We start from the raw sequence: 19,347 nt of genomic DNA on the forward strand, positions 1-19,347 counted from the left end.
AAAATAATAGATAGGTTGTTATTCTGATCAGAAAAAAAACCTCAAGTGAGTTGTAAAGTTGATCGAGATTACATTTTTAGATTTGATATTGTTTTGGAGTTTATTTGATCTATTTCATTTTCTCATGTGTTTTTGTCGGTCTATCTGTCATATTTCTCAATATCAGGAAGGGAAACGACATTTGACTAAAAATTATACTGGTACCCAAAGTTTTTAAAAACACTTAAATGAAAAGCTTGGGGTACTTTTATTGAATGGTCATTGGTTGGTACAGATTAGCAGTGTTGTTACTATTCCTCCAATATTTTTTGGTGTTTCATAATAGGTGTGCATCGATTTATCGTCCATTGTCTTATCCCTTAAGATCCCTGCTGTCCATAGAATTGCTACATACGAGTCTTTCATACAATTTACAACCTTTAAACACCTTCATCCTTGTAAACTCCCTAGCTTCTCATATAATCTCATCAAATATTTATTTTTATTTTGTTACTCCAAGCTTTATATCAGCAAAAGGGATATGGCAACCTATAGAAAACTATTTTGCTTCCAAAACTTTTTCCGTAATGCTAACAATTACAGCATTGTATTCAACACTTACATGCAGAAAAACATTACAATTTGTCACAATAATGATTCTATACAAAGAGTTGAAGGGAGAATAGTGTTTTTAGGATTTATGTTCATCCTCAATTATAATAAACCAAAATATCCCTATAATACTGCTAATTTGTAGCAACTAATCAAGAATTGATGAAAGTTTTTAAGCTAACCAATGAGAGATCTGTTTATAAGCCTTTGGGAACCAGCATAATTTCCAGTCCAATGTCCCCCCCTCCCTCAATGAGAAATTTAATTGAATATCCCTCTGTATCCATGATGCTTCTTTATATATATTTGTTTTTGATGCTTTTATTATTTGGTTCTTAACCAACTTTGATTTAGAGGAAAATATTATTCTTTTTATTAGCTAAGCTACTTTTAAAGTTATTTTAGTTTGTTTATGCAAGGAAGGGAGGGTACATTGGTCGTTACAGAAAAGCAGTGTCTATTTCTAAAGAAGGGATAATTTGGTTTATCATAATAAATCATCGACAAAGATTCATATACATATTTTGAATTTTTTCAAAAAGTTATACTCCCTATAATTCTATATTATCATCCTTGTTAATTCCTTAATTTTCAAATCAATTTAACTGTAATCATATGTGATTAATAGATTTTTAAAAACAAACATTGCATTTAGAATACCTATCATTAACCAAAATCTTGTTAAAATTCAATTATATAACAGTGTTTATAAGTTTTTGTGACAGTTGTTTTGAGCTTTTTTGAAACTACCTTTTTAATATAAAAGTTATATGATTGCTAGGTATGATTATTTATATTAGGATATTAAAAATCAAAATACTTTTTTCATCCTTAACAAGGTAGCTTCTCATAGGTTCCGGGAAGGTTTATAATTATTTTTTTTTTGGGGGGGGGGGGAGGTACCACCACCCTCCCAAGAGAAATCGCTCGTAGAAAAAATACCCCCCTCCTACACCCAGAAAATTTTTAAAACTAAAATAAAAATGGGGTTGGGGATTCAACTTCCCCCTCCTATAGTGTCCCTTGCGGCCTAGTTAAACCGCTATTTATATATACAAAGGATTCCCTGGTAATTTACTTACTATCTTTTAAATATTGTTTTTATTATTTAGTGCATAACTACCTTGTTCTTTGTTTATTAGTAGCTGAGCAGCTCTATAATTAGGCTGTCATTCCGAACATAACTTTTATTTTAGTTAATTTAGTTGGCGCCAATTAAAACACAAAGATTCTACGCAGCAAAGATTTTCACTCAATTCTCTAGCATACTTACTAACATGGAAGCAAAGAAACTTGAAGAAAAGTAAACAATAAGAAAATGCGACGTTTAGACCTTCAAGAAAAATTACCTCATCCAATAGAGGGTCAGTATACAACCTAATTAACAATAATCTTGAGGTGGAGCTTTTGGTGATCTGCCCATTAAAGCATTCTGCAGTTTTCATTTAACAGGCCACACTTATTTATCCCTCCTTAACAATTTTAAGTTCAGCTGTGTATCCATTATACACATTTTTATATTAAGGATTAGTACCTGTTGACCTAATATTTTTATCATGAATATTAAACTTTACTTCTCGATGACGATTATTTTTCTTTCTGGAACTGACTGAAGTTTTATTTTTTTTTTTGTATAAATTGGACATATTTTGAGAAGATATTATGTTGAATTAGTATTGACCTAATTTAAATGTACACTTTTTATGTTAAACGGCAAAATTTCTTTCTTTGTATTGCTTACTTCTGCTTTACAATGAACTTACACTTTTTATAAGAGAATATCTTGGATTAGTTCTTATTTAATATTGTTATAATAACTCTTATAATTCATATGTTAACTTTTTATGTATATAGTTAAGACAAATAAAGAATCAAAAGATGCGAATTATATTCATTATTATTAACTGATTAATATTTAACCATTACACTTACTGAATTAGCTATTTTAATGTTCAATAATTTTTCTCGTATTCATTCGAATCCGGTGGATAGGAACCGGTTCTCATCCATATGAAAAAACTATGTCTAGCATCGTATTATATCCAGTTTTCTACGAATATAGAATGTACAATCATAAGATTAAAACCAGTTTTTTTTAGCTCGTGCCTTCAGCATCTCGGGGCTAAAAAAACTAGTTTTAATCTTATAATTGTACATTCTATATCCGCGGAAAGCCGTTTACAATACAATGAAAGAAATAACTATTCACAGTTTGTGAACTCTGTCCTAACTATAGATAAATCTGTCCTTGGTTTAAGAAGTAATAACAAAAAGTATAAAAAGATAACAATAATCTAGGAAATGGGCTACAGCTTTTTCAACCATATCAAGGGAAAGTATTTTTTTCTGGGGTTTATGTGGACGATTACGTTCAATAGCAATACAAAATTTCAATGCTTTAATAATATTGAGTATTATGGTGACTTCATTCTTTCATATAAAGGTGTATTGACGCCAGGGAGCTTAAGGGATAAGACAATAGACGATAAATTGATTTACAAACTGACCTGTTTTGCAGATTTTTATTATTGATGGAAAAGTTTGAACACTTACAGTCTCTAAGTCAAAATCAGGATTTAATAAAAAGTTCCCCAAAGTTATAAGCCAATAAATGAAAGTGTGTGTCTGTAAAACTTTGGGGACTAGAATGATTTACAGTCCTATGTCCCCATTCTCCCTGGTTATCGGCAATTATACATGATAACATCTGTAAGGTTATTATTTAGACTTCTTTATTATTAATGCCATTTTCCTGACATAGCAGCAGTAGGTATCTAATTTTGAAATGTGGAGATACTTGCAATTTTATGACTGTCCCTTTGTGAAGGATGTATTTGACATGTTTTATGCAAAGAGAGAATGCATTTATCAAGTGCAGCAATGCCACATCTTTAAAAACAGCCAAGAAACAATAAAAAAAAAAATTAAATGAACATATAAGGGGCAGTCTCAGGGGTGAATTAGTATATCTAGTAATACAGGGGAACAGGAGCAATACGAATAGTTCAATTTGTAAGATTTTAAAATATTAGGAAAAATATAGTATACATTTTAAGCATATTTTGCTGTATTTAAATATTTGTTGAAAAGTATGATAACTTTTATCTTACTCCATAAACACATCTGTAAATTTACATCGCATATTCAATAAAATATTTAAACACAGCTTCTCAATCAAACACTTAAGATAATTGTATGATTACAAAAATTGATAAATTTTTTTTTCAGAACACGTACACGAATGCTGAGAAGCTGCTGGCGGCTGCAGAGGAGCTAGCTCAGACTGGGGAGTGTAATGCAGAAGATATTTACAGGTAGGACATCTGCCATAGTACGTAGGACACTTATTTATTAGGAAATCTGCCTTGTTATGGGGAACACCTGCCATATTAAGTTATAAACTTGATATGTATTAAACAGGTACCTTTGCAAATTAGTAGGACACTTGCCATATTAATTACGATAGCTTACATATTAAGAAGGACACCTAATGTATTAAGTAGGACAAGTGTCATATTAAATAGAACACCTGCCGTATTAAGAAGGACATCTGATTTATTAAGTAGGACACCTGCAGTATTAAGAAGGACATCTGCCATATTGAGTAGAAAATATCACTTATCAAGAAGAATATATGAAATGTATAAAGTAGGACACATGACATTTTTAATAGGACAATTGCCATATTTAGTAGGACACCTGACATATTATGTAGGAAAATTGTCATATTCAGTGCGACATCTGCCATATTAAGTAGGACACCTTTCATGGCATTAGGTTGGTTTTCTGACGATACTTGGATACTTGGAGAAAAGTTGAATATTTGAAAAATTTGAGCGTAGACCTATTACTTTTTATTGCATTAATCTGGCTAAAAATATGAAATACAAACTTTTTTCCCTGCTTAGATCATGAGATAAAATCAATGTCTTACCCCAATAAGTCGATTTAAATTACATAATACCATTAACAGATTTAAAAATGCACAAAGTTGTATTATTTTATATTAGAAACATGATACTTTATCTAGCTTTATTATTCCTATTTTTTATCTTAATTTTAGCAGTTTAACTACTCAAGAAGATTGGTCGGTTGATCGTTCAATTCAAATGGAGGGTTAAAAGTGTTTTTTTTAGTGTTGCTCGTGAACTGGAGAACCATATATCAAGCTTTGCCTCCAGAGTTGAAGGAAGACGACATATTCTTGAATCAGCTGTTCTATTCTACTCACATGTTGAAGAGGTAAGGCGACATTCATATTCCTAAGTCAGCTGTTCTATTCTAACCACATGTTGAAGAGGTAAGACGACTTTTATATATTCTTGATTATTCTCATATGCCGAGGAAGTAAGACGCCATTTATCTGAAACATCAGTCATTCTTCTATAAAAGTAAAGGGATTTCTGTGTGTCTGTAACTTAAGATCTTGCCTCACCTCTGGACCAATAAGGTTCTCCTTTGCAGTATAGCTTCTTAAAGGTCCCAAGAGAAATCGCCCTAAGAAAAAAATATCCCTTTCCAACAAAATAAAATAGAGGGTATTTATATTTAATGGCCTCAAAAGTATAATTTAAATAATTTCAAAAGCCTGAAACCGACCTTTATATGTAACATTCTATTTTTAAATCTCATAAAGTAAGATAAACTTTAAACCCGAGCATATATAGGCACCTCATAAAACTAAGCTCAATAAAAGATACTCTTATCTATTGACAATAATTTGCTACCAAAGATTTTAGAATGTTTCAACATTGTAAGAAATATAAAGCTTCTCTGTTGACTATTTACTTAATAATACTATTTGAAGATGAAACTTATATATAAATTACCAAATAATTTAGTCAAAAGGTATCATACAAAAGGCGACTCATTTTAGTAAAAGCTGTGGCTATTACTCTTCCTCATTTTTTGACTATTTTATTGGGTCATCTGTTATCCTTTAAGGAATAAAAACCCACGTAATCGCATGCAAAATGTTCCCGTTAAACAACTGAAATAGAATACCTAGCTACGTTGTGTACATAAAGAGAGAATTATTTGAAGCGCAGCTACTCAATGACTGTAAGTAGGTTATTACGTCTCTCTGTCAGAGAGAAATGCAATGCAAATAAAGATTTTTAAACAATAATATTTTCTTTTTTTTCGTGCGCTACTTATGGACATATTTGTCTTTGATTAAAGTGTGTGAACACTACAGACAAATATGGGAGTTTCAGGGGACAATAGCGCTTAAATAATTTACAACCCTCTGTTCCTCCTAATTATTAAAAGTTACTAGGTAAAGGCAAAAGTAGTTGGGATTAGAAAACAATGTTTTCATGAGAAACTAACCCTAAAAAATTAGACGCCTATCTACTATAGTATTTTTAGAGATACTAAAATTCATAATTATTACAGCTTGGAAGTTGGTTGGCTGAACTGAAGCAGGAGTTAGCCAGCGAGGAGGTCGCGGAAACCGCAGAAAATGCAGAAAGACTACTGGACCAATTTTCCACTCAGGTACGTGTAATCCGTTTATGATAACTATCTTTCTCGTTTTCATTAAAATCCGATTAATTAGATCCGGTTCTCATCCATACGAAAAAACTATGTCTAACATCGTATTATAACCAGTTTTCTACGAATGTTAAAATGTACAATCATAAGATTAAAACCAGTTCTTTTAGCCTGTGCCTTCGGCATTTTGGGGTTAAAAAAATGGTTGTATTCTTTTAATTGTACACTTTTATCCGCGGAAAGCTGTTTATAATACGATAGGAGAAATAACAATTAATTCATTCGGCTTAAAAACTTTTATCATATCTTGGTAACTTAAAAATAGAACGAGAAAAATAAATACATAACTAATTTTGCAATTATGAAACATCAAATAAGTAAAAAATCTAAAAAGATTCCATTTTCCGAAAACATTTTTTTATTGAAAATATTGAATACATTATTAATCTTGTAAGGAAGCGTAAACAACTTTTTTCTTTTCATTAATTTCTTCAGAATTGGTAAAAAAATTTCTTAGGTAATTCTTTAAAACGGTATAAATACTATTTCTTTGGTAAATGAACTAATATCCGTAAAAAAAAACAAAAAAACACGACGTCTTGAAATATCTTGCTAACTGATTTGACTCTTTTACTGAGGAAACAATTATAGGGTAGGGTACCTCCACAGATCGCCTTGAGAGAAACTACCTCTTAATTTTGTAACACCTAATTTTCAAATGTCATTCCTTCCTCTTAAAATTTTGTGTATAGTCCCTTTCGTGACATCGCACCTTAAGGGGCGATTCTTCGTATTTTTCACAGTAGGTTTTCTCCTATTACTAGCCACTGCGGGGGGCTCTAACCCTGCGGGGCCAATTACCTAACCCAATATAACCTAACCTAACTTAAAATAACCTATAAAAAGCCATTTAAAAAATACTACAAATCGCCCCTTAAGGTGCGATGTCACGAAAGGGACTATTCCTAAATTTCCCCTATATGGTTGATAGTTGTTGCGTCTTTTTTGGACTCAACTGTTCTTGTTACAAACGAACATTCAAATACTTTGATGGATCATTATTCTTTCAGAGGGAGAGTACACTAGACGCCCTGCAGTCAACTATCCAGGAGGGCGAGAGACTGATACTTGATCTTAATAATCTGGGAGTCACTCAGGAGATGGATTCTACAGGTATGGATAGATAGATAGACTGACATTATTTAGATAGATATATAAATAGACAAAACATAGATAGATAGGAGAGACAGACAGACATACATATATTAGATAGATAGATAGTCAACAACATTCAACATAGACAGTTTGAAAGAGTTTGATTTTAGATATTAATAATCTTGGGGTTATTTATGAAATTTACTTTTGTAGGTATCAACATTATGGTACCTAAATAGAATAGCAAAAATAGACAGACATAAATCAGAAGTAAAGACAGACAAACAAATAATTACTCAATAATAGACAAAACATTTATGATTCTAGCCAATCATAACTCTCTTATTTTTTTGATATTTTGACATAATAGGTTCAGTGAGCAGTGTCCAGTCCACTCTGGCAACCTTGTCCAGCGACAGAGAGGAGTTGGGCGAGCTATGGACAACAAGGAAGCTTCGTCTTGATCTCTGCCTGCAGCTCAGACTGTTTGAGAGGGACGCACTCGAACTTAGTGCTCAGTTTGAGGTAATTATTATCTGAGTTGCGGCGCAACTGCTCTTAAACTTGGACATATCCTTCTTCGTTAGTACTTCACATTTACCAGGGATTGAGTTGACACTGGTATGATCAATATTAAATATACTTGTACCCAATCTTATACAACCATTCGTTGGTTTGAAAACTTTGGATACTTCAAATAAATTTTGATTAGTTTGTTCAACTTTTTCACCAATAACTTTTTTTTCCGAAGGGGTAATTTTTTTTTTTTTAAATTAATTTTCTTCATGGTCTTATTCTTATAATCCCTGTTATTTAATTTGTCATAATATTGTTTATTTTACTGTATATTTGATTACTTTTTTATATAGCTAGCACTAAATTTCTACTTAATAGTCTTATTTCGGTTTAATGTGTTGAAGCTAAAATAACCGCCGAAATAAAAATATCTATAAAAAAATTTAATTGAATCGTATCCAAATTAAGAAACAACTCCAAATAAGATAATATATATTTTTTTAAAATAATTATTTAAAGCCTAGAGAAGAGACAGATGTTCTGAGAAACAATTTTTAAAAGATCTATTTGAGTCTCATAAAAAAAGCCTTTAGGGGCATTTGAGGAAAGGTTGGCGGGTGGGGGGGGGGGGGGGGGGGTTGATATGGTGACCCTCCACTTATAGTTCTTGTTGTTCTATAAAAGAAAAAGTAATAAAATGTTTATGGAGAAAGATTTTTTCCAACTGCGATTTCTCTTTGAAGGATGGAGGTACTCTTTTCAAAGTTGTTATAAACCTTTCCTGGACGTACAAGTAGCTTTATTTTAGAGTTCAGATGTTATCGAAATCTTAAGCTCTAGACAGACGCACACAAACAGAAAGAAAGACATCTAGTTACTTTTATATAAGGATATGATTGACTCATTTCTTCAGAAAGCAAAAGAATATAGTAGTTTTCAGGGATCTAATTTGGGAGGTTTTATTTAGCAGTCGGAAAAATTATATGGGTGTATTTCAAATGTTAAGGGTGTCCAAAAATCCGTGTTTTTGGGTTCCTTTAATAAAGTAGAAATTGTTTCTTTATAAAATCCGCCAAAATTCTGTTAAAAAATCAGCTAAATTAACTTTAAATATGTAAATTGAAACAAAATTTTGCGTTTTACTTTTCCACACGTCCAAACAGGAGTTTCATGTGCTTTCCCTCAAAGTTATTAGCGAGCACAGAATCATAATCCTACTGGGCTACCTTTGCCCAATATAACCTAACCTGACCTAGAGTAAACTTCAAACACTCAATAATCTACTCTCCTTCCCTCATACCCCCTCATTTCTATATCCTCCTATTAAGTGGTAAGCGTTTTTTGTCTGCTGAACCGATATTGTTCTCCTTTACAGTGAATCTTCTTATAGGTCCTGATAAGGTTTTAAACTATTTTAGGGGAGGGTGTTTTCACCCTCCTCCCCCTAAAATTATTTTTTTACTCTGTTGAAACTCAAATTTAAAATGGGATGATGTCGATTTTTCCCCCTCAAACCTTAAGTGCCCCTAGAGGCTTCTAGGGGGCGTAGCCGCTAGTATTTTATGATAAAGGGGGAGGGGTCAAAACTCGTCTAGGAAATTTCATTTGTATACTTTTTAAATTCCATTGCATTGTACATAAGAATGTAGAACAAACAATACAGATCATCTAAATAATGATCATTTTGCCTGTATAAAACTTTTTGGACACCCATTTTATTAAGTTTCAGTTAAAAAGTAAAATTAAGTTGAAACAGAAATTATGTTTTTGAACTAAATGTATTCCTTTTAAGTAAAGTAAATTCAGTTTAATTTATTAAAATATTCAAAAACAAGAAGAAGGGAATTAAAATAAATTCAGGGAAGGGACAGGACAATAATAATAATCTACAGCCCTTTCTTAATCCCAGGTAGGATTGTAAATTACATTGATAACCACGTTATCTTATTCGTTATAATAAACCTTGGGTACTAACTACTTATACTGAGCTGGATCTTTAAATCGTTTAGTGGTACGCTGAATCCGGGCGATCCAGTTCTAGTCACCCCGGTTTGGCGCGGCAATGTCACTTGTTGAGTGCCATTGCCGCGCCACTGGGCGCGCTGATTCGCCCATTCCATTTTGATTTAAAGATTGAAATCTAATAATATCTAGGTGCGCCGAACTGGATCGCCCCGATTCAGCGCACCACTAAACGATTTAAAGATCCAGCTCTGAATTTTGGTAGTTTTCAAACGTTTCAACCAATATTTTAAATGTAGAGCTTTCTTTCATGATCTAGTTCCCTAAATTTATTAACTGTACATTGCAACCTAATGAGTAAGATTTATATGTCTGTACGTCCATTTCCATTTTAGGTATGGGGTGAAGATTTACAAGCTGGACCCTTACCAAGAACGAATATTGAGGAGGCGGAGCGGGCCACCAGACAATTAGATGACCAGGTACACAGATAGATAGATAGAAAACGGCTAGATAGGTAGATAGTTGAGAATTTGTATGTAGACGGAAATAAGGAAATGATGAGAGGATCTGGGGCTGTAAATTATGCTTTTACCCAAAGTTTTAAATATGATCTCTCATTCTGTAGCTTTAAAAACTTTGGGTACAACAACAATTTTAATTACTGAAGGGGTAATTTTGCTAATCATCATTGGGGATGAACATATATTTTTCCTCCATTATCATATCCCTAAGTTTTTATATTAATATTTTGTCTAAAACCATATTTTAATTTCGTTTGCATGTTTTGTGAAATAATGTTTTCATGTTTGGAGTGTATTATTCTTTTATTCTTGTCATTTTTATGCTATAAATCATATTGAGGAAAAGCCACTCTTAAATTAAAAACAGAAATGTCTATTGTAACTACTTATCTATTAAAACACAATAGAATGTTTTTTCGGTTGGGCCGGATATCCGGTTTGGCCGGATACCGGATATTGAAATCATCCGGATACCGGATATCAGGCTGATTTTTAATGCCGGATTTTCGGCCGGATATCCAGTAATTTGCCAGATATCGAACGTTAACTAGATTTCCGGCCGGAACCGGATATCCGGCATTAGAAATCAGCCGGGTATCCGGTATCCGTCTAAAGAAGTATCTGGCCCAACTCTAATGATTTGAGTTTGTTTTTAGATATTTGGATCGCCATTTCATAGTATAAGATTCTTTTGCTTTTATATTTAAGTTGATTTTAAAACCGTGAGATTAAATATTGGTAATCAATGTAAAATATACAAGATATCCTACATAATTAAATATAAGTTGTCTTCGCTCTTATAGATGTTGTTATCCTTGTTATGCAATTTATCATATTCAGTCTACAGACTTTATACAGTTTGCATAAAATGACATAAATTTTTATTTCAAAAGAAGCATTTGCAAAAAAAATTAAGCTTCACTATTTTGTACTTATTGAAATAGGTAACATTTCCGCTAGACCTTTTATATACATGTTTTTTATTCGTTTCCAATGTCTGAATGAACACAAACAAAAACACATCTGCTTACTTTCTTTAATTGTTCTATGTTTTTAGATCTCTCACATCCAAAGCTCTACCTACAATGTTGTTCAACGGGGACAAGATCTTTTACAGGTAAATAGATGGATAGCTTGATAGACAGACAAACAGATTGACAGATGGATAGACAGACAGAAAGATAGATAGATTAATAGATATAAACCTCACTCAAAAAGCTTTACCTACAATGTTGTTCAGAGGGGACAAGATCTTTTACAGGTAAATAGATGGATAGTTTGATAGATAGATAAACAAACAGACAGTTTACCAAATTGATAGATAGATAGAAATCCATCCTTTTGGTTGCGTAGTGGATTTTTCCTTTTTTCTCTAATAGCCACAATGCTTTTTATTCAAGCTCATGATTACCCAAATCCTACATTTTAGTGAATAAAAATAGAAATACACTGTTTGGGATTATCAGTGGTTCAAAAATATATTTGAGTGAAAGCACTTATACATAGTTAAATCATAGAAATTAAGACTCAAATTCTGTAATACATGTGTGAATGAAACCTGAATTGTTTGAATATTTAAATACTTGAAAGGAATATATTTCAGCAAACATAGTATTAGTGAGTGTTTATGCAAAGCAGCTGTTTAATATTTGGGACATTAAAGTGAAACACTAGAGGGAGAAAGGGTTAAATGTATCTCCCCATCGCAACCGCTTAATGCAGCCTTTCTATTGGGTCATTGAAAATCAACCAATTGTGTCGCTTATATTAACAAGGCCAAGTAGCAGAAAACAATTTAGAAGCAGAGGAAAGAGGTCTTTGAAAAAGGAAGGGAGGTAGTTGTCTGTATATACATCTATAATACAGATCTGTTTTTGGGACAACCTGCACTTTTATTGCACGATCTTTGTTTTGAAAGATTATACTCTATGGGCCATTTTAAAAACCATTAAAATTGGACGACTAGCGCATTAATTACACAATTATCTTCCACGGTTCTAGTTTTGAAAGGTATTTGTTAAAGGCAACGGACTAAGTAGTAGTAGCGGTTTATTTAAAGTAATTAGGAATTATTTTCAACTTATCTGATTGTCTTATTATTATATTTCAAAATTTTCCATTATTTAATTTAATGAGAGTCCTTTTCGCCTTACCTTTATGATTTGTTAATCAGATGAGTTAGAAAAAGCTTTGCAATCCCTTTAAGCCATCATGAAACACCTAAGCCATAGCAGTTAATATAGAATATACGTGGGTATTATGGCAGGAGAAAAATTGTCGTCAATTTAGGTTGCTAATATGGATATAAATTATTGGTTCTTTCGTTCATCCAGTAGGAGGGAATGGGGTCATTTATTTTAGCCAGCATAGTGTAAGATTCAAGTAATAATAAATCCATTGATAAAGCTATTGACTTCATTGAATCAGCTGTTTTAATTGAACACTCCCTGAAGCAAACTTGAAAATCCTTCTGGATAAAAGGAGAGGAAACAAAGGAATATTTATTTTCCTCTTACTATCATTTCTACAGGGATCGTCAGACGCCATTTTGTCTTCGAATTGTGTTAAAGGGATCGACGGGCGACATTTTTCACAGATATTTTTTGCGGCTTCGCCGACTTTAAAATTTATATCCCAATAATATGTCTTTGATTTTCTTGCTTTTATCTTACTTTTCCAATTTTAAAAAAAACTTTTTGACATATAATTTAAAGGACCTAGTGGCTGGTTATCCTTTTGCATTTTACATAACGCGTTTATTACACAGTAAAACTGAACAATATATTTTACTATTGATACTTAAATTCAGGAATTAAAATTAAGTTTTAAATAGAAGATTAAAATAAATACATACTTATCAAATATTTAATATTTTTGGAAATCTTGCACCCTTTTAAATGTCAAGGCAACTCTTGTAATATTGTTTTTTTTTAGTTGTTTGAGAGTAGCGGAATAAATTTGATGGCAGACAGTCAATATAATGGAGAGACCAGGGTTCAAGTCCTACTGGAATATTTACAGGTAAGGGATATGTAAATAATGGATAGATAACTCTTCACCACAATTGTAAGGTGAGAAATTAACTTTTTCGTAGCTATTGGATACTTGGGGGAGGATAAGGGATTAGAGCGAGAAAGGGTTAAATAACTGTATCTCCCCATCGCAATGTCCTTGTGTCGACTCTCAATTGGATCATTGAAAATTAACCAATGATGTTGGGATTATTAACACAGCCAAGTTGCAGAAAACAATTTAATAGCAGACGAGAAAGGTCATCGAAAATTGAAGGAAGGTAGTAATCTGTATGTAAATCTATTTTATAGATCTGTTAATAAGGGCGAAGAAAACCATTTTTTAAATGGTAGTACTTAACTGTTTTTTTGCATTTACCTTATACTCAGTGTATTTGGAGAATTATTTAGAAATTAATCTGTTAAAATATTTTTAGGAACGAGCTGCCGATATGGATGAGCTGGCAGCCCTGCGGCGGACCAAGCTGGAGCAGTGTGTCAGCCTCGCAACCTTCCAGAATGATGCGGCTCAGGTATGGTGTCGGTCATACTGTAACTTATGATATTGCTAACCTTCTGGAAAATAAAGTGATAGCTTCATAGCATATATCAAGAAGTGGTCCTTATATTGCACTTTACTTAGATTATTCAACGATTCATGAAGATAGAAAAATATTAACGTATACTACGGTTTTTATTTACTATTTGTTACGGTAAAAGTAATTCTTTTCGAAAATAATTGATTACATATAACACAAGAATACCATTTGATTTGTCTAACTTTATTATTATGATATTTACAATTTTAACCAGAACCATTAAAGTTGCATCTTATAAGTTTTTCCATTCTGAGTAGTTTGAAAACTAGATGATAGAAAATAATAAAAATTGTGGTTTTTCTTAGCACTGCGGGATTTTCTCTTTGTAGCTAACCTAACCTATTCCAGGTGATGCAATGGATCCGCAACACAGAGAGCATGTTGGTGGCCAGTTTCTCTATCCCGGGAAGCCTCCACCAGGCAGATACTCTCAAGAAGGAACATGAACAATTCCAAGTTGCCATAGAGGTAAGTGTTTTTTTCAGTATCGCTTCGAAATCGATTAATAACCGGTTAATTAGAACCGGTTCTCTACCATACGGAAAAATTATGTCTATTATTGTATTATATGCATATTGGGGATGTGAGTTTTGAGCATATTCATTATAAATCATCTTTTTCGTCTGCATATTTTTCTGCTCATGTTGCTTGCAACTTTTTTTCCTGCACTAATATAGTAATATGATTAACAATTAAATTTACCTACCTATTCATTTGAATAATTTAATTTTCATTTAATTTTCCCTTTGAACTTAATGGAACAGCACCAATGAATAGGAAACCCACGAAATTAAATCACGGTGGAAAGTTCTACTTTGCAGGGAGGGTGGGGACATTTGACTGTAAATTACCAGAGATCTTAAGGGATAAGACAAAGGCCGATAAATTGATTTACATCCCCAATGATGATACACAAAATTACCCCTTCAGTAGATTAAATTATTGGTTGAAACGTTTTAATACTCAATCTAATTTGCAAACAAATCATAATTCAATAAATCCCCAAAGTTGTTAAGCCAACGAATAAGAAACCGTTCTTATAGAACCTTGGAGACTGGTGTAATAAACATTCCATTGTCCCTTCTCTCTCTGGTAAATTACACTGGTTTTCTATTCTAATTTAATATTTAATTTTGATTGGTAGGTTCAATAGCAGTGTCCAGTATTTGTATACTTCCATTTACCTTAAATTGTGGGGAGTGGGGGCAATTACTGGAAAATTGATAAAGGATAAGGTTTCTTACTGCGTGAAATATAAATGCATATTATATTGAATATTGTTTTATTTCTGTATTCTATAATGCCAAATTAAATATTACATTCAGAAACTACGTTAATAACCATCCAAAATAAATATTAGGTAGTGTATGCTTTCTAAAATATAATTATACAACTCCTGTTTAAAAGGGGTAAGGTTTATATTTGTCTCTCCGCAAATTACTGAACTGATTGAGTTCTAAATATTTGGGAAGGTTTAAGGCTTTTTTTGTGGCCATTTACTTCCCTAAAGATTACATGGCCGCTCGATACTTGGAGCGAAGCTACTATGTATTGAAAAACATTAATGTCAGTCAAGCCTTCTGTCTGTACATCCGTTTGTTAAAGTTTATTACTTAAAATGTTTATTTGTAGAAAACCCACAGCAGTGCTGTCCATGTAAGACAAAGGGCCGAGGCCTTGCTCCAAACCCAACATTTTGATCCGGAGGGGATAAAGAACATTGCCGACAATGTTACTAACAGGTAAAATTATCCAAGAAGCTACGCTATTACTCTATAAGTACAAGTGTCCGTATCAAGGGCGTCCATGCTTTTTCATTGGAAGGAAGGGGGTGAAATTTCTGACTTCAAAATTTTGGGGTGATAATCTTAATCATATAGGCAAGGACGTTCAAGCTATTGGGAGGGGGGGGGGGGGAGTTTTTCACCCCTTTAAACCCCCGTATGTACATCCGATCGGCTGAAGTTGAACGTCATTACTCGACAAATATTTAAAAAAAACTTATAATTATATTTTAACATTGGTTAATGAACATCTTCTCTAAATAATGTTTTGTCCGTAATTTGAAGATGATTTTTTGGGAAATTTTATTATAGATACCTACTTAATTGTTGATTAATCTCTCATTAAAAAATGTTACCCACCTTTAAAGGAAGTATTCATTTTTTTAAAATCTTCCAATTACTTTCGATAACTTCACTTTATGCTTCTAGGTGGCAAAACCTTGTGACACGGGCCGAGGAGCGCCACAAGCTGGTGACGGCCTCCCTCAACTTCTACAAGACAGCCGAGCAGGTCTGCAGCGTCCTAGACTCTCTGGAGAGGGAGTACAAGCGGGAGGACGACTGGCTCGCCAGGTATAGTTGTGTTTGTGTGACGTTAATAAATATCATGTTCTATTGAATTTGGTGTTCTTATGGTTAGGGATGAGACACATGAATGAAGAAATGGGTAGATTCCTCTTAGTATTATTTTTAGCGATTTCGAAAATTTGAGTAGCCCCCCCCCCCCCCCCCCCCCCCCGACAACAAAATAATAATTTAAGTAAACTATTATTAGGTTGGACAGGAGGAAGGGAGGGAGGGTATATAAGGCGAGACACGAGCCTTGCCTTGCCTTGCCTCAGGCTCCTTAGTCAACCATGCCAACCAGTTTAGGATCGCAGTCCCTCACTACAAGGCATATTGTAGTCGACTAACAAACAGCTACAAGCCTTCAGTCTATTTATAGCAGAATTCTTACTGTAATGTTTACCCCTTTCCTCTCCCATCTGACCAACAACCCCCTTATCCCCGCCCCCTTTATGTTCTCCCTCTCGTCCGCTACGTGTCCGCGTTTTTTTACTGTATTATTTACCCCTTTCCTCTCCCATCTGACCAACAACCCCCTTTTCCCAGTCCCCTTTATGTTCTCCCTCTCGTCCGCGTTTTTTTAGCAAGAACAATTTTATTTGTGGGTTGCGTAGCAATATTTAAAAGAAATAGCCGACAACGAACATCTGTGGCCGCAGCGCTCGGCTCCCTAGCCTATAACCTAACCTAACCTAACCTAAAATAGTTTTTTGAAATTTAGAAAATTAAAGTACCCCAGACAACGAACATCCGTGGCCGCAGCGCTCGGCTCCCTAGCCTATAACCTAACCTAACCTAACCTAAAATAGTTTTTTGAAATTTAGAAAATTAAAGTACCCCAGACAACGAACATCCGTGGCCGCAGCGCTCGGCTCCCTAGCCTATAACCTAACCTAACCTAACCTAAAATAGTTTTTTGAAATTTAGAAAATTAAAGTACCCCAGACAACGAACATCCGTGGCCGCAGCGCTCGGCTCCCTAGCCTATAACCTAACCTAACCTAACCTAAAATAGTTTTTGAAATTTAGAAAATTAGAGTACCCCGACATCAAGTTGTGGACACAGGAAAAAGGCAAGCTTCAATTTAATTCAATAACGTGTCCGTGCTGTGTGGAGAAGCCTCGCTTCGCTCGCTTCCCCACACAGCACGGACACGTTATTGAATTAAATTGAAGCTTGCCTTTTTCCTGTGTCCAAATCTTTTCCTCCTCCCGCAGACTATCCAGACTGTCGGGGGGGGGGGGGGGGGGGGGCTACTCAAATTTTCAAATTGATAAAAAATTTTGTAACAGGAAAACGCCAAGAAATGTGTTTGGTAGATGGATATTTCTTTATAAGAACCGCAGGGCTTAATCATTATTACCTAACCTTGGCTTGAATGTTCAATGCCAAAGAATATTTAAAATCCTAGCATTTTTTTTGTGTAGCTTTAATGGGTGTTTAAAACTGTCAGATATTTTTTAAAACATAAGGAAAAGTAACCTTATCCCTAAAAACAAAATTACCTCTTCTTTAAATTATAATTATTTGTTGAAAAATGAGAATCCTTTAGAATAGTATTTATTATTTGTATAGGCACACAAGTGGAGATCATGACAGAGCAACCTTGATCATGCAGCTTATTAATAATATTATTTGTATAGGCACACTAGTGGAGATCATGACAGAACAACCTTGATCATGCAGCTTATTAACAATATTATTTGTATAGGCACACTAGTGGAGATCATGACAGAGCAACCTTGATCATGCAGCTTATTAACAATATTATTTGTATAGGCACACTAGTGGAGATCATGACAGAGCAACCTTGATCATGTAGCTTATTAACAATATTATTTGTATAGGCACACTAGTGGAGATCATGACAGAGCAACCATGATCATGCAGCTTATTAACAATGTTATTTGTATAGGCACACTAGTGGAGATCATGACAGAGCAACCATGATCATGCAGCTTATTAACAATATTATTTGTATAGGCACACTAGTGGAGATCATGACAGAGCAACCATGATCATGCAGCTTATTAACAATATTATTTGTATAGGCACACTAGTGGAGATCATGACAGAGCAACCTTGATCATGATCATGCAGCTTATTAATAATATTATTTGTATAGGCACACTAGTGGAGATCATGACAGAGCAACCTTGATCATGCAGCTTATTAACAATATTATTTGTATAGACACACTAGCGGAGATCATGACAGAGCAACCTTGATCATGCAGCTTATTAATAATATTGTTTGTATAGGCACACTAGCGGAGATCATGACATAGCAACCTTGATCATGCAGCTTATTAATAATATTATTTGTATAGGCACACTAGTGGAGATCATGACAGAGCAACCTTGATCATGCAGCTTATTAACAAGCATCAGGAACAAAAAGAGGCATTTTTAAAGGTAAGTTTTTTTTATAAATAGCTTAAAACCACCAAAAAGGAACTACATGTACTTGTGATTTTTAAAAAGGTAAATCATTTTGTCAACTTGCTATAGACGGTTCATTATAAAAGATTAAATTGTTTGGGTATAGTCCCTTTCGTGGCAACGATTCGCCGTTTTTTAAAGATTTTGAGAGGTCATTTTAGGTTAGGTTAGGTTAAGTAAGGTTAGGTGATTGCCCAACAAGGTTAGATAATTGGCCCCGCAGGGTTATAGCCCTCTCGCAGGGGCTAGATTAAGGAGAAAAACTGCTGTTAAAAAACGACGAATCGCCCCTTAAGAGGCGTTGCCACGAAAGGGACAATACCCAAACATTTTATTAAACAACAATTCAAGAAACAACAGACAGTTTAGAATATTTAAGAATAATAATGAATGTCCCCATCCTCCCTGAATATTTTTATATTAGGAATGTAATAAAGCCACCTTTTTTCCTTATTCCTTTGAGATGATAATATTCCTTAGAATTGTATATAAGCGAAGCAACTTTATAATTCTATATGTTCGTCCTATTTGTTGGACATGCATATACTGTTTTGTTATGCCATTTTATTTCTCATACATTCATACTAACTTTTTATGATTTTTATTTAACCCTTTCTTTTTGAGTGCAAGATATTTTTAAGCGCGGCAAATTGATATACATTCCAAATTACAAAATTACTCCTTCTGTAGCTTAAAATTA

General features: G+C 33.6%; 1 protein-coding gene across 4 annotated transcripts in view; it reads left to right on the top strand.

Moving 5' to 3' along the window:
- The window catches only part of trio (trio Rho guanine nucleotide exchange factor), a 453,505-nt gene that overhangs the window by 287,875 nt on the left and 146,283 nt on the right, over positions 1 to 19,347 (top strand). For 3 of the 4 annotated variants that reach the window (XM_080165076.1, XM_080165074.1, XM_080165077.1), the window contains exons 17-29: positions 3,820 to 3,905; positions 4,728 to 4,833; positions 5,989 to 6,090; positions 7,158 to 7,260; positions 7,613 to 7,767; positions 10,116 to 10,202; positions 11,302 to 11,361; positions 13,179 to 13,265; positions 13,693 to 13,788; positions 14,203 to 14,322; positions 15,487 to 15,596; positions 16,068 to 16,211; positions 18,536 to 18,620. In XM_080165076.1, coding sequence (XP_080021202.1) covers positions 3,820 to 3,905; positions 4,728 to 4,833; positions 5,989 to 6,090; positions 7,158 to 7,260; positions 7,613 to 7,767; positions 10,116 to 10,202; positions 11,302 to 11,361; positions 13,179 to 13,265; positions 13,693 to 13,788; positions 14,203 to 14,322; positions 15,487 to 15,596; positions 16,068 to 16,211; positions 18,536 to 18,620 — 1,341 coding nt within the window. The remainder of the gene's footprint in view (positions 1 to 3,819; positions 3,906 to 4,727; positions 4,834 to 5,988; positions 6,091 to 7,157; positions 7,261 to 7,612; positions 7,768 to 10,115; positions 10,203 to 11,301; positions 11,362 to 13,178; positions 13,266 to 13,692; positions 13,789 to 14,202; positions 14,323 to 15,486; positions 15,597 to 16,067; positions 16,212 to 18,535; positions 18,621 to 19,347) is intronic. The other variant, XM_080165075.1, reaches the window with a different exon arrangement.

Source organism: Acartia tonsa, chromosome 6 (assembly GCF_053477335.1).
Source record: "Acartia tonsa isolate MP-2025a chromosome 6, ASM5347733v1, whole genome shotgun sequence".
NCBI classification, from domain to species: domain Eukaryota; kingdom Metazoa; phylum Arthropoda; class Copepoda; order Calanoida; family Acartiidae; genus Acartia; species Acartia tonsa.